The following is an 18,409-nucleotide window of genomic DNA, read 5'->3' on the forward strand; positions in this document are numbered from 1 at the left end:
CTTTTACCACCCCCACGACCCCCCTTTCCCCACCTCTCCTCACACAACCCGCGGGTGCCGCCGACCTCTCCCCCCCCCCCACTCCAACCCCGCGTTCCCCTCCGCGACCGCGGAGCCTGCGCGGAGTTCGGTCGGCCTAGGGCAGGCGGGGCGGAGGGAGAGGAGGAGGAGGGAGAAAGAGGAGGAGGAGGAGGAGGAGGAGGAGGAGGAGGAGGGCCGGCCCGCCCGCAGCCGCCGCCGCCGCCAGCGCCGCCATGATGCTTGTTTGCTTTCAATGAGTGTGAGGAGGAGGCGGGGGGGAGCCGCTCTCCCGTCCGGCCCGCGGCAGGAAACAAAGAGCCAGGCAGGCGGCGGAGCGAGGGCGGCGGGGGGACGGGGATGCTGCAGCCACAGGTAGGGGCGGCCCCCGCCGCGGGGGGCGTCGGCGGCGCCTCGCCTGGAGGGGGGGCTCTCGCTCGGGGTGGGGGGGGTAGTACTTACTTGTTGGGGGGGGACTGCTGTGAGGGAAGGGAGCGGCGTTATTATGGCGGGGAGGGGGGGGGGGGGAGCCTTCCTCAGAGTTTGGCGGCGGGGGGGGGCTCTCCCCGCGTTGTGTGGTTTGGGGGTGTCATGGAGGGGGGGGGGGCGAGGCCCCGCTCTGGGCGTGAGGAGGAGGAGGAGGAAGGGGGGGGGGGCGGTGCTGGAGGAAGCGCTGGGCCCCGGGCGGTTTGTCGCTGTGGGGACGGGCCGGGGAAGGGTCTTCGGCTCCGGGGAAGGGTCTTCGCCCCGGGGAAGCGGTTGGGAAAACGTCTGGTTACCGGAGCGGGGAGCGGCGGGGGAACTTGGCCGGCCACAGGCCGGTAAACACCGACCCGGCGTGAGGGAGGGAGCCGGGCCGGGCGGCGCCTCGCAGGGAGCCCGGGTTTATTTGCATCGGGAAGGCAATTAAGAGAAATTAGTATAATGGCATCTGGCAGCCTGAAGTTTTTTGGTTGGGTTTTTTTTTTCTGTTGTTGTTGCTGGGGTTTTGTTGTTTTGGTTTTTATCCCCCCCCCCCCCCCGTGCAATTGAGTTTAAAATAATTAAACAAAGGCAGAGGGAAATGACATCAATCTGGTAATTGCCCGTCCACCCTCGGCGCACGGCTTCCCCGCGTCTCTCCCCCCCTCTCTCTCTCCCTCCCCGGAGGCCGATTTGCCTCCCTGAGAGCACACCGGAGCACCGGCAACCGCTGCCTGTCAGCGGAGCTCCTCTCCTGCTCCGGAAGGAGCCGCCGACAGGGCCTCCCGCCCCGCCGACAACCGCCCGCCTCCACCGGCAGCGGCGGGAGCCGAGGCCTGGGCTGGCGCCGGGGCCCGGAGCGGCCCTCGCTCGTTCCGGCGGAGGGAAACGGCGAGGCAGGGAGCGGGGCGTGATTGCCAGCCCCGGGGACCAATGGGGGAGCGCGGGAGGCGGGCCGTTCGCCGGCACGTGAGGCCGCGGGACAGACGCATGCAGGGATAAACAGAGGGGAATTGGGGCGGGGGGGGGGGGGGGGGGGGTGTCGGAGAAACCGGCGTGTTCGGACGTCTGAACGGCAGTGACTGCTTAATTGGGCTAATTGGGGGTGGTTGCTGCGTTTGGTGGGCTCTGGGACAGGTGTGCAGGGACTGAACACCTGACCTGGTGCAGAACTCCTGCAATCTGGGCAGCCTCCAGGCCTGGAGGAGCGGGGTAGTTGCTCCTGGGCTCCGTGATCTGCCCTCGTGCTTTTCTCATTTAGAATTTTATAGAGAATTTTAAGCCCGGGATCAGACAAGGCTTTAGGAGAGTACGCGTCTATGCACCTGTCTCGATATATATATGTGTCATGAACGTGTACCTTATCAGCAGTTTTTCCACAAACATTTAAAAATTCATATGAAGCCTGCTCTGCTTTGCGTGATAAGAGAAATACATTCAGAACAAATACAGTAAAACAGAGGTTTTGGTGTGTTTTGTTTTAAACACATATATCTCTATTTCCACAAAAGCACAGAAAATTGTGTTACTGAAAATATAACTTCACAGACGGGTGTTTGCTTTGTAACTGGAGCTGCAGATCTTCTGGTTTTTCGTTTGATTTCTGGGGCTTATTTTCTTAATCTAGATTTCACCATAATGGGTAACTAATTCAAAATTCAAGGGATTAAGAAATACCTGTGGTATTTGTCTGGCTTAAATACAAAGATATGCAAGTGTTGACTGGTAATTGTATTGTATCTCGCATTTTTTTTTCATTCTAGAGCAGGTCTCGTAATTGGGAATTTATCAACATTTCCACTGGGGTAATTTTACAGGATTATCCACCCTCTGTTCTTCCTGCTGGTTCATCTGGACTCTGTGGAGTTTGCTGCTAGCAATGAAGCCTTCTGTGGGGGTTTATTCATGCTATTACTGAAATGGAGCCCTTCGCGTTTGGATTAACTCTTTGTTCACTTTTCACCTGAATCGCTTGGAGCAGTCCATTTATAAAAAGGATACTACCATGCATCTCTTTTCTGTTTGCATTTTGAAGTTGAACTCTGAATACAGTCTTGATGTGTTCAGGCTGTTTGTTTGAATTTTAGAGGAAGAACTGAAATATAAAGATAGATGAGACTGTAATACTGCATGGGCAGGTAAATACTTTTGACGTTTTATATATGAAGACTTGAAAACGTGTTACGAAGGGTCACAAATTGAATGAGTGTGATACATTTCAAGGTAAAAATCATTAAGATCAGGCTGTACGAGATACTAGGAAGGCATTCTTCTAAGCAAGTGCAGTGTTCATGATGGAAACCGCTGTCTTTAAAATGGGGTCGAATGCTCCCAAGATTGAGCAAACTGAAAAGTCTTTCCCAACAGATGAACAAAAGCATCTGTTTTTAAAAGCATGGTAGTGTAAATAAAAATGGTCCTGTTAATCTATCACCAAAAAGCTAAGTATTTTTGTTTGTAGTACAGTGTGTCGTCTTATTTGGATTACCACCGTGCCTTGGAGGCCAGGTGGTGAACCAGAATTCCTCCTTCCAGTTGTGCAGCACCTGCTACAACAGGCAGTCCCTGCTGCAGAGGCCCTCGTTCTGTTTGTTAACAGACTCTTTGGTTTTAAATTATTTTCTGGTTTTGTCATGTAATTTTGTCTGCACACGTGTATATGTGCAGTCTGTACCATTACTTCCCTGGCCCAAATGGCGCTGCATTAAGAGAAGATTATACACAGATGGTATCTTTATGAATGAAAATGCCTTTTAGTCTTCAGAATTGAAAGAATATACAAGAATTGTTGCTTATTTCCATAGGGTTTTTTGCTAGGAGAAATATATAGTATTCAGAGGTTACAATTGTATCTGACGAGCTTGAAAACACTACCACTGACCTTAAAACCCGACAAGAATAATCTCAACAGACCCTACCTCTAGATTTTAGTCCTAGTCGCACGAGACAGAGGTTGACCCTTGCCCTGTTGCCTACAAGGTATCTGGGTTTTTTTAATCCGTATATTGAGATTTTTCACTACTTTTGGTGGCAAAATACTGACATTACAGAATCCAGTCTAAATTAAGTCTTCTTCATGGTGTAATTTTGAAGGCTTTACACATAAATTGCTCAAACTGAGTCACTGCAGGGTTTCATCTGTTTTGTATTCCTTTTTCAATGTTGGTGCTTCACACTTGGAAGTGTGATTATTGTACAATATCCTGCAAGATTATTAGCATTGTATTAAGTGACATAAATTATCTTCCTACATTGAAATTGGGTTGTAGAAGTCCACTTAACAGGAAAGCTTGGCATAAGCTTGGGGACCTGCACTCACAATTTCTACATTGAGGGATTTCTGCAGTTGAAATCTTGAAGAGTTTACAAATGCTTAGGCAGGTCCCATAGAAAAAGCTGTTTAAATGCTTAACGTGTACTTTTGAGCTACTAATTACACTTCCAAGATGGTGCTTATTTAAAAAAAACTGGCAACAACTCAGTTTTTTCTTTTGTAAGACTGCAACATGAATCCTTTTGTTAATGCCTCAGAGGGCTTTTTTTAAGTGAAGGAATCAAGGAGCAGAAAATACATACATAGTTGTTTACTTTAGAACTAAAATACTTGCTCTTAGTATTCTGATGTATGCTATAATGGAGCTCTGCAGGAAGACGATTTTTTTTTTTTTTTTAATTTTTTTTTTTTTAGACTGGGGAAGCTGTTAGGTATGTCATGCAGGCTGCTATCTAGATGTTGTGATCTCAGCCTGGATATTTTAATGGCTTTCCTGTGTGTCTTAGTTCACGTTCCTGATATGCAACCTTTATTCTGCAAGTGAAGCAGCTTCCTACTTTAAGACTGTCCTAAAGTTTCAATACCATTTTATAATACCAGCATCTCCAAGGCCTCCTTCAGCTCTTTGAGCTTCCCCCTTTCCTTAGCAAGGCAGCAGTTTCAGCCTGAAGACTGGGCATTTCTAGAACATGCTGAAGCAATGTGAGTGATTGCTCATGTCATTAGGGTACAGCATCTTGCCATAGGTAGGAGACCATGAATATACCATAATTTAGTATACTGCATATTACAAATAATCTCTACAGCTTTACTGCCTGAGCTATTTTGGAGTATATTGATGAGTGAGGTGTGGATCCTGCAAGTTGATCTGACTTAAATGGTGCTCCACAGAAGTATTTCTCTGCATAGATCAGTTTGCAGAGTCAGGGATCAGGGAAAAAAAAACAACTTTAAGCGCTAGCTTCACTTCAGAGACAGATCATTTCAAACCACATTGAACTGACACCTACAAAGACAGGAAGGCTTAAAACTAAACCAAAACACAGCTAGGTTCGTGCACCATCTGATATGTATCACCTGTCAGAACAAGGAGACAACATTGTAATGGCTAAATAATAAAAAGTATTAAGATGTTTTGTGCCAAACTCTGAGCATTAACACTTCTTAATACTCTTTCAAAGACGTTTTAACAGTTGTCCACCCAACAGAAGAGCTTTTCCTGGCAAAGCAAAGGTCCTGTGGATTGAGATAGAGGAGTTTAAGTGCTGCCTTAATCACAATTCATCTGTGAGTACTTTCAGAACAAGAGTTTTTAGGAACAAGTTATCTGTGTGAAGAATAATTAAAACTAGAAAGGAATCCTTGCTTTGCTGAGGAACATCATGACAGATCCACCTCTGGAGATTTGAGGACTGCTTGTATAGTAATTGTCAGTCATGGCATAGATGCTTTCTGTGCAGGGAGCAGTGGGATCACCCCGTGGTTTCTTCTGGTGTAGTATGTCAGGACTTTTCTCCAGTGGCAGAACTTGGAAAGCTGCTACTTTGGTTGCTCATTAACTTCACATAATCTACGTCAGTACAACTGTCGCTGGAGTAATGCTGAAAACCAACCAGTGATGTGGCTCAAGTGGTGATTTTTTTTGTTTGTTTGTTTGTTTTTAAAGCCACCAACAATAAACCCCACTTTCTTAGCTGGGTATCATTGTTGGTTTTCAGCATTGTCTCACAAACAGCTGCATCAACACAACGGAGGGAGGTGATGAAGTAGAACATGGGGACAGGAAAGAAATCTCGGGTTGGCTTTGCTGCACAAGAGCATGGTTGTGGAACAACATTCTCAGGCTTGTTGGTTTAATTTGAAGTAAAAACAATCTATGTATAGTCTGGTTGCTTCTATCAGGATGTGGCTAGATGGCTAGAGCACGAACTGTGTGAACAAGTTCTATAATATCCTGAACTTCAGTTAGTTTAGCAACTCTAATATTAATAAGCATTTAAATATCTAGAAATTGTTTTTTTAGGAAGGCAGAGATTTTTGGATTTAGATACTGGCATCTCTTGTCAAGCACTCGTTCAGATCTATAGCAGGAATGCTGAAAATGAGCTCGTGTCCAAACTTCATTTAAAATAGCTAGGTTATCTCTTACTCCTAGGTTCTGTTGCAAGGCTAAGAAAGCGAATAATGTTTTGTGCAGTGACTTCATGTTTTCACCCACAAAACAACAGAAATGTGCTAAGTGTTCTGCAGACGCATAAAGGAAAATGTGGTAAGGAATGTTGTGGTATACATGCCAATATTTAGAATAGCTTACTGAGTTGGATCAAGATAAGAAGTTGTGCAGAAGTTACTCTCAACAAGAATTAATGTTCCATGTATCACAAAGAATCATAACTAAATTGTTAAATATGATTGTCTGGACACAACCGGTGGAGTGAGAGTTGGTAATGTATTAACGTTTTGGAGTGTAAGACCATCGTCATTAGCTTTCTGAAGACGTTTGTAGGTGAAGCTTTTAAGCCTTGGTCTTACTGCCTATCTGCATTTTTAAAACTTGAAGCTAAATGTTTTACAACAGAACTCTTCTTGTTAAAGTTGATCTTTTAGGTTCTATCTTACTCGTACAGTATATAATTATGTAGTGCAAGTAAATTCTTAAAGTAATTAGTGAACCTGACTGATCTTTTAATGTATTGGCATTTCAGAATACACTAAAATAGAACATGCAAAAATCTGAATGTGTATAGTACTCGGTAGCTAGCCAAAGTGTTTCTAGGGATACCAGTTAAAGGTCAGCCTTTGCTTTGCAATTTGGTTTTGTGTTAATGTTTGTTTTGTATACAGCAGCCTTTCACTATAGGCATAATTACATACAATTGCTGATAATTAAGAACTATTCTAATCATCTGCACTATGTCTATGCTACACTGAGAACATTTGGACATAGTATTTCTGCTCATTAGATGTCGTGCAGGGTAAGGGGTGGGAATTTGAGTTCTTTATCATGAGTCAGATAAAATAGATCTATCTTGCAGGTCTGTCTAGAAGATGGAGCAGTCAAGGACTTCTGTGCTGAATTCTGCCTTTTATTTTCTGACCATTTTAGAGCTATCTTTCAAACCCAAACTGGTCTTCATAGCAACTGAACATGGAAGTGAAAATTGCTTCTTTGCACTAGTGAAACTATGGTAAATAAGTTTTTTCACACCTTCCAAGGTTTAGGGGTTTACATGTACACCACTAAAATACCGGGCTGCAGGTTGCTCATCTGATAGGAAATTGTGATTGCAAGTGGAGTGGAGGGGTGGCAGGTTGGGCAGGAGGAGAAGTAGAGGTTTGGAAAATGGCAACCTCCCTACCCCTGCCACACGCCTTATAACCAGCCAGTTTGCATTTCTATAAACAAATAGTGAAGAAGGACAAAGAAACCTTAATTAAATTTGAAATACCTGCAGGTCAAAACTTAATGATACGGTCGTCTTAAAAATATGAATTGAATGATTTTTGGACTTAACAAAATTGAAAGCCTGATCTAGTCAGTGCTATATAACTCTATAGTCTAATCAAGTCTTCCTGATTTGAAAACAGCAAATATATCCTTTGACATTTATGACCTGATTGATCCAAACCTGGATGCTTTGCTTTTCTTAAGTTTTAGGAGGGTTATGTCTCATTTTAGTCAGCTTCAGCTAGATTAAGGGTTTTGCAGAACTTTTACAGCTTTATAGATTTTTTGAAAGACTATTAAAGCATTTGTCAACTTCTGAGTTTTCTGTAGTAGAACTTATATATGCAAAATCAAATAACTCATCTGATTAGTTATATTTCAGATATACTCACATGAACTAACATGTATTGACTTAATTAGAATCTTGCATTTATTATTACATAGTTGCAATGCATGTTCACATCCTACTGCATTATCTAAGTCTGAAAAAGAGGAAGGGTAACTTGTGGTTTTGTATTGGCAGTCATGTAAAATTCTAGTTTTAGAAGTCCTCAAAATATGATGAAGAAGCATTACTTCCCTGATGAAGCCATTAAATCTTAATATGCTAACAGCCACTAAAATATGATCGTACCAAGTGAAAAAGCACTTGGAATGAATCAATTGACTATGTGTTGACTCAACAGCATTTTTATTTTTTTAATTTAGATTATTCCAACATTAAGCCATAAATTGGGTTAAAGGGATCTTGACACTTTCCCACACATTATAGTTGAGTCTCCTGGGGGCGAGGAGTGTTTCAGGAGTCATTCTTGTGCTGCTCCAGTTCTGCCTGTGCACACAGCTGTTACATACCATCCCTCCCCACATTAGGTAAAAGGAAATTTTTAATTCACAGCATGTATTCTGAAAAATTCAGGTGTTACCCTTTAGCTAATTTCCCAATTGGATTTTTCCTAGTCTTATTTTTACAATACTATATACTTACTATAAAAAACCCCAACAAAACCAAAACCAAAACCAAAAAGCCTTGAACAGCCTTTTCTAAATAAAATGCCAAGAGTGTTTGCAGTAGTCAACAAATAATAAGTGTTTACACAACAGACTTGATATTTACCTAGAAGTAACATACTAGTAGGGAAAAAAAAATAAATCTGTGTTTTCTTGCAACACTGATGTTTTAGTTGTGCATATTTCAATAGAGCAACCTTGTTCACTCCTACAAAGTTAAATGTAACATTGTGTTTCAATAGATAGGCAAGTCCTAAAATTTCTGTTTATTCAGCATGAAAATAATTGTAATTTTAGTTCTAATGTGCTTTAGTATGGATTCTTCTAATCTGAGGAAGCTTTATTTAACATTTTTTTTCTTTTAGGTGGTGGCTTACACCTGCATTTCTGAACTTTGGTTTATCTACTTGCACAGTTGTGCACTGTAGCAAAATAGAACCAGAAGCTATATTTCATAGCAGAATGCGAGTATTCTTCCATTATATGGTGTATACCTGCTAGTAGTTGGGAAATTCAGAACTGTAGGTGTATGTTAAGATTTATTTTATTAAAAAACAAAGTCTCAATTTAGTGTATTCTGAACAAGACACAGATAGAAATAGGATTGACATGAAATTTAAAAGGCTTTGTAGGAACAGTATCAGGCATACATAAAAAAACCCATTTAATTCTCTAGTTTAAGTTTTATGTGTCTGGGGGGGCAGGGTGGTCCCAAATAATTTTAAATAAGAGTTTAGCGGAAGTACATTAAATTTACTTCACATGACACTTGAGGTTTAGCTGGGATGTGCTGGGTACTTGCTTGCTTCCTTTCCTCATTGGGGTATCTTGCTTTTGAATATTTTTTCCCATCATTTTTCACTATTAAGATCACTATCTAGTTTGTTGCCCATGCTTGGTATAGATGGAGGATAAATACAGTCATTGACTCAACTCATCTGACCTTTATCATAAGGCTGTTCAAGCTTCTTTTGCTTTTCTGTGAGGAGATGACAGATGTCGCACCTTGTCATCCCAGCCAGGGACAGTGTCTGTTTTTGCAGGGTTGTTGCTTCATTTACCTGGACTTTATGCTGAAATGGAATTAAGTTCCCATAGAAATTTGTAACTTGCTGAGTAAAGTGCCACCATTGCCAGGAAGGTGAAACCAGTAAGCTTGATTCATTTTCGAAAAGCACTCGTAGAGGGTCTTTGAGTGGGAATGACCAAATCTTAAGTTTTATGGTAAAAACTGAAATACAATACTATGAAATGACCTTAAAGAATTTTTTCCAAAATATAGTAGTTATCTTTTAGATGTACTTCTGCTCCCTTTGAAGAGGGTCACTGTTTGGAGTTTAAGGCAGTAATTTCTGTTCATTCTAATAAAGCTCAACAGCAGAGATTAACCGTTTAAATACAGGCTAACATTTCTAATCAGCCTATACATTGCTAGAACTGCTACAGCTTTAAGTCACCTAAAAAGCAGTGTACTTTGACTTCAGTTAGGATTTCAGACTTTGTTCAGTGTTACTATTTAACTAATACATGGATGAGGGTAGTTGGAAGCAAGATTTTTGCTTCCTGCTGTGCAAGAAGAGATTTAGGGTAGGTGTGGCCAGAAGGACAATTATGTTGTCCTGATTTCAGTCCCTTAAACAGTTGTGCTGCAAATCCACACATACATTACTGCTATACAGGAATAATAATACTGGAAGCTAGGCTCCCTCAAATTTTTTTTTTTTCTTTTTCCCTATTAGCTTTTGCAAGTTTAATTCTTTTCACCAGCTCCTTTTGTTATCAGACAAAAGTCAGTGCTGATGCAAGAGTGAAGTGGAAATACACAGTCCTGGGGAGGAAGGAACTGCAGCAGGACCAGCTTAGTTCTGCTTCATGTGTTGTAAAACCACAGTGCAAGTGGCTGGTGTGGGGGGTCAGGAGGATCCTAAATTAACTTTGAATTCAAGACATATCAGTCAATTTAAGAAACACTTACATTTGTGGGGAAAGTCACTGGAACCTATTTTTAAATGCAACTTTGGATTGCATGGAAAAGAGGTTAAAGGCACAAGGTTACAAATGAATGGTCTGGGATGATTTTCCAGTATTACGGTTTGGCGAAAGAAAGAAAAAAAAAAACAAACCAAAAAAAACCCCAAGCCTGTCATAAGTGCTATCATTTTCTTATGAAATCTTTGAGCAGCTTAATGGTTTATAATTAATAGGAAGTACTATAGAGTGCTTTCTATCCTACTTTTCAGCAGTGCAAAAGTAATTTATTTGGCAAATAATACTGTACCGCATCAGTAAGTGGAAAATATACTTCAATTATCTTGTTACTTCTAACTTTATTAGATCTAGATTTGTATAGTTTATTCACTGTTTTTTAATTAAAGTAGCAAGGAGTTGGAGTAATTCTGCACTTGATCAGGTGTGGTGCTACTTTGTTTACTTCCCCCTCCTGGCTATTTCCTGATTTACATAAGTTTTAGTGATAAATAATATCAAGTAAGGAGCAGGGCGGGGGAAGTCAAAAGAAGTTATCAGCATGTGTCAAGATGTTTCAGAAGCAGAGTTGCAATGTTTCAGCATAGTGATCTTGAGGTATTTCTAAAGGTACTCATATTTGTAAATGGGATTTGTAGATGCTGCTTAGTAAGTATTGAAATAGTTATTTCAGAATAGTTGATTAGATCAGATAAAGTTTTGTCTGAACACTAACCCATGCTGCTCTCACTTGTTCCTTGTTTTCTACAAAGTTTTAGAATTCACGTTTTCTTTGCCTAATTTAAATTTTGATATGGAATAAGCTGATGTTTCTAGGAAAGTTTTTGGGGCAAACTTGATATCTACGCTTACAGTAAAGCTAATACTATAAAGGGTTGATGGTGCTTGTCCTACAGGAGTTGTCTAATGCATTTAGATTTGAGATGGAGTTAGTTTATCTGAGGTATTAGAGAAAGCACTTCAAGAAATGAAGAGCTGCTGTAGTATTTTCCATTGTGTGGGGTGTATGGTTTTGTTGGCTTTTTTTTCCAAAAACAACTTACTACTTACTCTCAAAAAAAACCCCGCTCACCTACCTATTTTGATTAAATCCTTCTCCCCATCATCTTCCAATTTTATAAAAATGGCAGAAGGGAAGGACAGGAAAAAAGTCACCATCTTTCCTGCCCTGTCACTCAAAGCAGTTTCCCCAGACTACCTTTTCTCCGTTTTAGAGGCATTATTGATTAGTAGTTTATATAGTCACCTAGAGCATTAACTACCTCATAGTCCAGCTTCCACCTTACGCACACCTATAGCCTAGGAGACTTACCATTTCAAAAGCCTTGTCAGGCAACGGTCTGAACTCTTTTCATTCTTCTACAGCTAGCAGTGTAGCTAAACCAGCTTGGCTTTCAGGCATCTCCTTCTTTTCGAGGCCACCAGCTCCTCCTGACACCGTACCCTGAACGGCACTGGTGCTGCGGCTGGTCCCCAGTGCAGCACACCCGCTCGCATGGCTGCTGGTAATCACACCCCGTCTTGTCCAGAACAGTTCTCTGAAACAAGACCTAGCCTGGCTGCTCATCACCTGAGTGCACTCATTGCTTTAATCTGGAGAGACAGCCGGCAGTCGGTGCAGGTGCACCTCAACCTGTGAACGTTTGGCTTTGTCTCTAATGGTCTGTTCCCGAGGGAAGCTGGAGCCAGTGCTCCATCATCCACCTGCTGTGTTAGCCAGCTTTGTCAGCTCTTCTTCTAACAGGTTGCCCTCCCTTGACTTTACAACCTTCAGATTTTTTCTTCTTCTCTTCCTGATCCTCAACATCCTTGCCCTACACCTTTCCCTGAAGGGTCTTTGCCCCTGCTCTCCCTTGACCTGTCCTACCGCCTTTCTCTCAGTACCCTCTGGGCAAACAAGGGCTTAAAACCGTGTCTGCGCTGAAGGCTCGAGACCCCATTCCCTACATCAGACCCTTTGCACTGTTGACCTCATCGGCCTTGTTTAGCTCAGTTTCTTTGGGGTAAGGGGTGTTAATTCTGCGTTGGGACTGAGTGACCCAGGGTGGGAATGGGCAGCCACGCTCCTCTTCAGCTCTCAAGCCCTTCTGTTTTTACAACTAATTAAATAACAGCTTTAATAACATGGTACAAGATAGTAAACAATTTAATTTGCATTCAAACATATTTAAATGTCCTCATTAAATTTGTATAGTCTGGGGTGTGTTCTGGGCATCCATGTCATATCTTCGTTCATGAAGATTTTCTCCTTTATGAACTAACTTGCTCTACGTGATAACAGCCTGATGTTCAGCGGTGCTTCCCACCATCTGTGTTGGTGCAACTGAAAATTGCAGGTGGTGTAAGCTCTTTTGAAAATGATCGTCATGATAGTTTAAAGCTGCAGTTATCAATGGCTCCAAGGTTGCTTGACAGCATTTTATGGGTCTTACTAAAAATTGCTTTAGTCTGACAAAACTGTACCACTTAATCTGATGTTTACCTCAGCTTTTACGTTTAACTGCAGCAGCTCAGCAGGCTCTAAATTTGGATTTGGGGAGGTGGAGAAAGGAGGAGAGACAGTGATTTGTAAGAGACTGATTTTCTTGAACTACTCCGTGCTGTGAAGTTTTGAAATGCAATTCAAGGTATTGCACTTGTGTTTTATGTCCTGTGAAATATGACCCAAATGTAGCCTTGCTGTCAGATCCTGAGAAATCTCGAGCTCTACGTGATGGATGAAGATGCGCTAACACTTGGTGTGGCAGTATCCTTGGTGTTCTGGTGTGGCTGATGCCAGTGATGCTGTTGGTCAGCAGCAGCTCCTTCAGCCAGGAGGCTCTCGAACATTTGCTGCTTTTTTTGCTTCTGGTAATCCTAAAAGGCAGGGAATTGTCCACTGTGAAATGCAGCAGTAAGAAAGGGAAAACCATCAAGAGTAGGAACTTTAATGAGAGGGAGAGTAAGTGCCATGGATGGGCCGGGAGCATGGGGTCACCAGGATCCAGTGTTAAAACCTCAAATTCTTAAATCTCTAATTGTTTTAGTGCACATTAACAAAACCCACTGGAAAAGTATGTCATCCTCTTCTGGTAGCGAGGAGCGAGATGCTGCTGGTACCAGCAAGGCTGTTAATTAGTGCATGTGATTGAGTGTGCTCTGGGGAACGTTCGTGTTTCTGTACTGAATGAGATTTCTGTCTCTAGTATACCTGATTCATTTCTTGAAAAATTGGAACATATTTATTAATTTGGGGAGCTGCAGGAAGAGAAGGCATCAAATGACCGAGGAAGGTAAATGTTTCCTGACAAACTGGAGCATTCCTATGTGGTATTGGTCTTTGTCAATTATATATAATTACATATAGCAATTTCAGAAGAGATGCTCAATACATTACTTTGCCATATGTTATTGCATTAGTTGCATAGTTATTGCAGGAAGAAATTATGCTTTTACCTTTCCGGTGGTTATAATCCAGTCTTATCTCCTTTAATTAGCTTAGTTTGAAGAAGAAAGTGTTACACTTGATGATTCTAGTACCCTGGGTACTCAAGTGTCTTCATTCTTTAAGAAGTTCCACCCAGCTGCTATTTATAATCTCACCCTTTTACCCACAATTCACTTTTTAAAGGGGAATTTCTTTTCACTGCAGAAATCTGTTTTTGACCAGTAGTGGGGGTGGGAAAGGGAAGGAGTGTGAATTAGTAAAAGAGCTGTTGTTTTAAAGTAAGCGTGTGGTGCTTAAAAGCTTTATTTTAATTAAGATGCATAATTAACAGAAAGGTTTTGGGGGTGGGGTGTTCTGCTGGTTTTTTTAACATGCGGAGTAAACATTTTCTAGTAAATTCAATAAACAGATAACAAGGTTGATAGTCTTAATTTACTAACAGTTATTCCTTGTTTATTCTCTATACAACACTTTTCTGATATATTCACTTTGTCCAGGGATATGAAAAAATTAGAAAGCCTTAAAAGATCTGGTAGGTAGGTGTGCTCATGATTTCGACCAGTATAGCTGCTTCTTTATTGAGTGGTTTTGGGTGGTACTATAATATTTCTGTAATGTATTTTGCTTAATAATTGCATAATATTGCTTGTAATGTGTTTGTAAATGTGATTTGAGCCAGTATGGTTTAATTTCTCTATTTCATATAAATAATTTTATAGCTTGTTGCTTGTGCCTTTCTGTATGTATTTGGATGTGGCAGCTTAAGATGGTGAAATCTTTGCCATAAAAGCTCTTAGATATATGTAGGGTAATGCAAAGGCATGACTCTTACTTCTGATAAACACGATTTATATTGGAAGTCCTATGAAACTTGAAAACACGGAACTAATTTGTAAATTAATATAATAGTTATTTTTATTTATTTATTTATTTAACATCTATGTAAGCTGGTTTTCCTCTTAAACTGCCTAAAACCCAGCTGTATTTCTCCTGGGACAGAGGAGAGCTAGCTCATGGTGCAGGGAGGGGTATGGCACAGGGTTTTATTATGGAGCCAGGAATGCCTTTCCCCTCCCCACCTTTGCAGTGAAACTGTGTGAGTATGTTAATGTACAGGAAAGCTGGAAGGAGGAGGTTTTTTTAGAGACAAATTTTTGCTACTTCTCTCACGGTCCATGGTTTGGTGTGGTAAAAAGAGATAAGAAATCAAAAAATGTTTTTTGTAAAGTTACGAGGAATCATGTGAAAGAGAGTGAGAGAAATGGAGTTAAATTTCAGTGTTAAACACCTGGCTGAAGAAAGTGATAGAAAGGTCTACCTCAGGTAGAATATTTTCAGGTTGACAAGAGTAAGATAAGGGTTGAATCAAAAGCTATCACTTTGCAGACTTAAAGAATTGAGGATCTTTTTGAAACGTTAATTCTTTTCTTGGATGCTGAATTGTGTGAAAAGTTGAGAATTGCAGTAAACCTGGAACTGATAGATAGTCGAGGTTATTAGCAAATGTTTTCTGTATAGTTTGTATGAGGGAGAATCCGGTGGTGGTGATCATCACTTCTTGAAGTTTCATTGTTGAAGAACCAAGAGCCTGCAGTAGGATGGATTGATTTTTGAAGGACACAGTGACATACCCATGAAAGGTGGCAGGACACAATGTTTATGTTGCTTTACAGATTTTGTTAAATAATTGCATGGGGGTTTAGGCTGTTGTCTGCCATTCTAGGAGCATCAGGAATCTGTGTTCTTGTGTTTTATAGCAGTCTTTCCCACTCAGTGAAGTTTGTAAATGGGCATGGGTTATCTTTATCTGAAGTTTTGAAAAGTATTTGGAGTGAATGTCCAATATAAAATTTAACTGAAACGGAAATTACCTTTTAAAGAAGTCTCATTATGTAGCATCTTAATTAATTATTTGTCTTTTTGTCTCAACAGGAATGCCCAAGGAAAAGTACGATCCACCTGATCCACGGAGGATGTACACAATTATGTCCTCAGAGGAAGCAGCCAACGGAAAGAAATCACACTGGGCAGAGTTGGAAATAAGTGGTAAGAGACTGAGGAACGGTCCTGAGTTATGAACTCATCACAAGTTAAGAGTATCCTATGTAGTACGGGCTTGGACAAGAAGTCTGGAGTGGAGTTACCTACCCTGAAGTGAGCCAGCACACCAACATAGCAGCTGCCAGGCTCTGGGTGTGTTGAGGGAAGAAGTTGGGTTGGGATAACGTAGGGAGCTGTAGGTAAGTTGAGGCAGGTGGGGAATCCTAATGTGTAGGAGAGTTGGGAAGATGAGGATATGGATGTGAGCTCTTTGTGTTTTAAAAAGATGGGGGTAGGTGAGAGCGTGGATTTAAGATCTAATTTGTCAAAGAGAAGAGGGTGAAGTTGGGGTTGATAACATAGACATAGTTTTCATTTTAAAAGCAGTTGTAAATCTTTGCTCTTTTCCTGAGATTTAACAAAAAAAAAAGGGAAAAAAAAAATTAAAGAAACCTCCAAGAACTGTGCTAGCTTTGAGCTGCTGTTTGACTTTTGAGTCTTTTCTTGAAAATAAGATAACGCTCAGAATTCATAAACATGAATTCCAACTTGTGTGGGACACCAGTCTCTCTTGATTTGTAGAGTAAATTCCAATTTTGCTACATAAAGTGTGTTTACAAGGAAAATCAAGCAAATATTTTAAGAATTTAAAAATTATTTTGTGATGTAAATTTAGGCTGAAATTTTGCTTAAATATGCAGGTTCTTTAAGAGACTGCAAAAATTGCCATGTGGTATTTCTAAATGACTGTCCAGTAGAGAAATTGATGGAAGGACGAATACAAATAGAGTTCTTTGAATTGTGAAGAGTCTTTTCAGGCAGATCATTGAATCTGTGTCTTGCTTCGAGTGCCATGTGCCTTAACATATGAATAGCACTCTTTACTTGAAGGTTACAGGTGCAGAAACCTAGTTAATTGCTGCTTCAGGAATCAGCATTATATATTGGCATTAGGCTTGGATATCCACTGGGACATCTACTGCCTCTGCATAGGAAATGCATTAAGTGATGGCTCTTTCCTTTCATGCCTGGTAATTTTGCTATAGACTGATGCTAGCCAAGAGAGGTGCAGGTAGTGAAGAGGATGGATCAGTGATGTTGATTGGAAATCCTTTCAGCTACAAGGGTTTCTCTGATCACAGTCACCTGTTTGCATTAGTGAGGGGGAAGAGGTGTTAATTCAATTTAAACAATGCAAAGAACAACTGATTTGTATTTAAAACCTTTCAAAAGATTTCTCAATGAGCACTGCAGTAGCATGAATCCTTTAAGAACTGTATGCATTTGCCTTGCAAAATAAAATGTGACAATGTTTTTGTTTTATTAATGTTCACACTGCCATTTCCTTGCAAAATACTTGGTCATCTAATACAGAAAGCCACAAATGTTTTAACTGCTCTCATTTAAATCACTGAGCTTTTTCACTGCAGGCTTTTTAATGCCACTCACTTTCTTATAGCTCACTGGAAATGATACCTATATTAAACCTTTTGTTACCAGGGGCTGAGTCCCAGTGTATCAGTGTAGCTTTCCCCAGGCACTAAATATGACTTCTTTTACTTTGAAGAAAATCATTTAAGGAAGTGAATTATAAAGCATGTATGTTGGTATAATATTAACCAGACCGTTCTTAATATTGGTGAGTCATGGTGGGGATTTTAAAGGCTGTTGCGAGTAACTGTTTTTGCCTTGGACAAACTGGCGTTGGTACTCCTTCTAATGCTTTTGGTACAGCAAGATGGCTTCTGTAAATGAAAACGAATCCACTCCTGGGGGTGGGGGGGAAATCTTGGAGAGAAGAAATGTTTTGAGACCTTCTGATGATATCTCACATTCCTTGCATGTAGCAGTGTAAAAACCTTGATTCTGTCACACAAATCCATGTTTCCACCCCTCAGTTTATACAAAAATCATACCGTTTTTTAAAATATCTGGCAATAGTTTATGCAGCTTTTAGTTGAATGCCAGATGGAAATCCATGTTCTCAACTAAGCATCTTAGTCACCCTAAATATAGTGCTTCTATCTGTTCTTGGCTGGATTAATGCCATAGAGTAAAGATTTTTGGTTTGAAAGATGTTGTGCAGGAATAAGGGGCAAACTGAAGAAGCATTTTTCATCTCAAACATAAACTATTATTGAAAAAAATCTGTTTCTTACACCTCTGTTAATTATTGAATTCATGGTCAGTTTGTAAATAAGTCTTGTTTTGTATGGAACTTGAGAGAGACAGATGTTTAAACCTTAAGTATGGATTGGAAAAAAACAATCTAAGCATCCCTGGCAACGCCTTATATTCTCTTATGTATTGCTGAATTTTTTTGGTCTATGGAATCGGTGATTAATGGAATTTTCATTGAATGAAATAATAATAATGATGAAAAACACAACCCAAACAAAACTCCCCCTCAAGCCCCTCCACTCCCCGCCCGATATGTACTTAGAAAATGTGTGATTATTGCTAAACCTATATATTTTAAATGTTCTATTTTCTTTTGTACCTTCCTTCTACAGGGAAAGTGAGAAGCTTAAGTTCGTCATTGTGGACTCTGACCCATTTGACAGCTTTGCATCTCAGTGACAATTCCTTATCCCGTATTCCTTCAGACATTGCCAAGCTTCACAATCTGGTATATCTGGACCTGTCTTCTAATAAAATTCGCAGTTTACCAGCAGAGCTCGGAAACATGGTGTCACTCAGGTATGTAAATTTTAACAGGAGTTAAAATTGTTCTCTTATTATC

The 18,409-nt window shown here is 40.7% G+C and overlaps 1 protein-coding gene across 2 annotated transcripts in view; it reads left to right on the forward strand.

The window, feature by feature from the left end:
- Positions 1-230: 230 nt before the first annotated feature.
- CNOT6 (CCR4-NOT transcription complex subunit 6) overlaps positions 231-18,409 on the forward strand; it is a 33,835-nt gene continuing 15,656 nt past the window's right edge. For both annotated transcript variants that reach the window (XM_075056672.1, XM_075056673.1), the window contains exons 1-3: positions 231-393; positions 15,559-15,672; positions 18,180-18,366. In XM_075056672.1, coding sequence (XP_074912773.1) covers positions 15,561-15,672; positions 18,180-18,366 — 299 coding nt within the window. In that variant the 5' untranslated portion in view covers positions 231-393; positions 15,559-15,560. The remainder of the gene's footprint in view (positions 394-15,558; positions 15,673-18,179; positions 18,367-18,409) is intronic.

This window comes from Buteo buteo, chromosome 24 (assembly GCF_964188355.1).
Source record: "Buteo buteo chromosome 24, bButBut1.hap1.1, whole genome shotgun sequence".
NCBI lineage: Eukaryota > Metazoa > Chordata > Aves > Accipitriformes > Accipitridae > Buteo > Buteo buteo.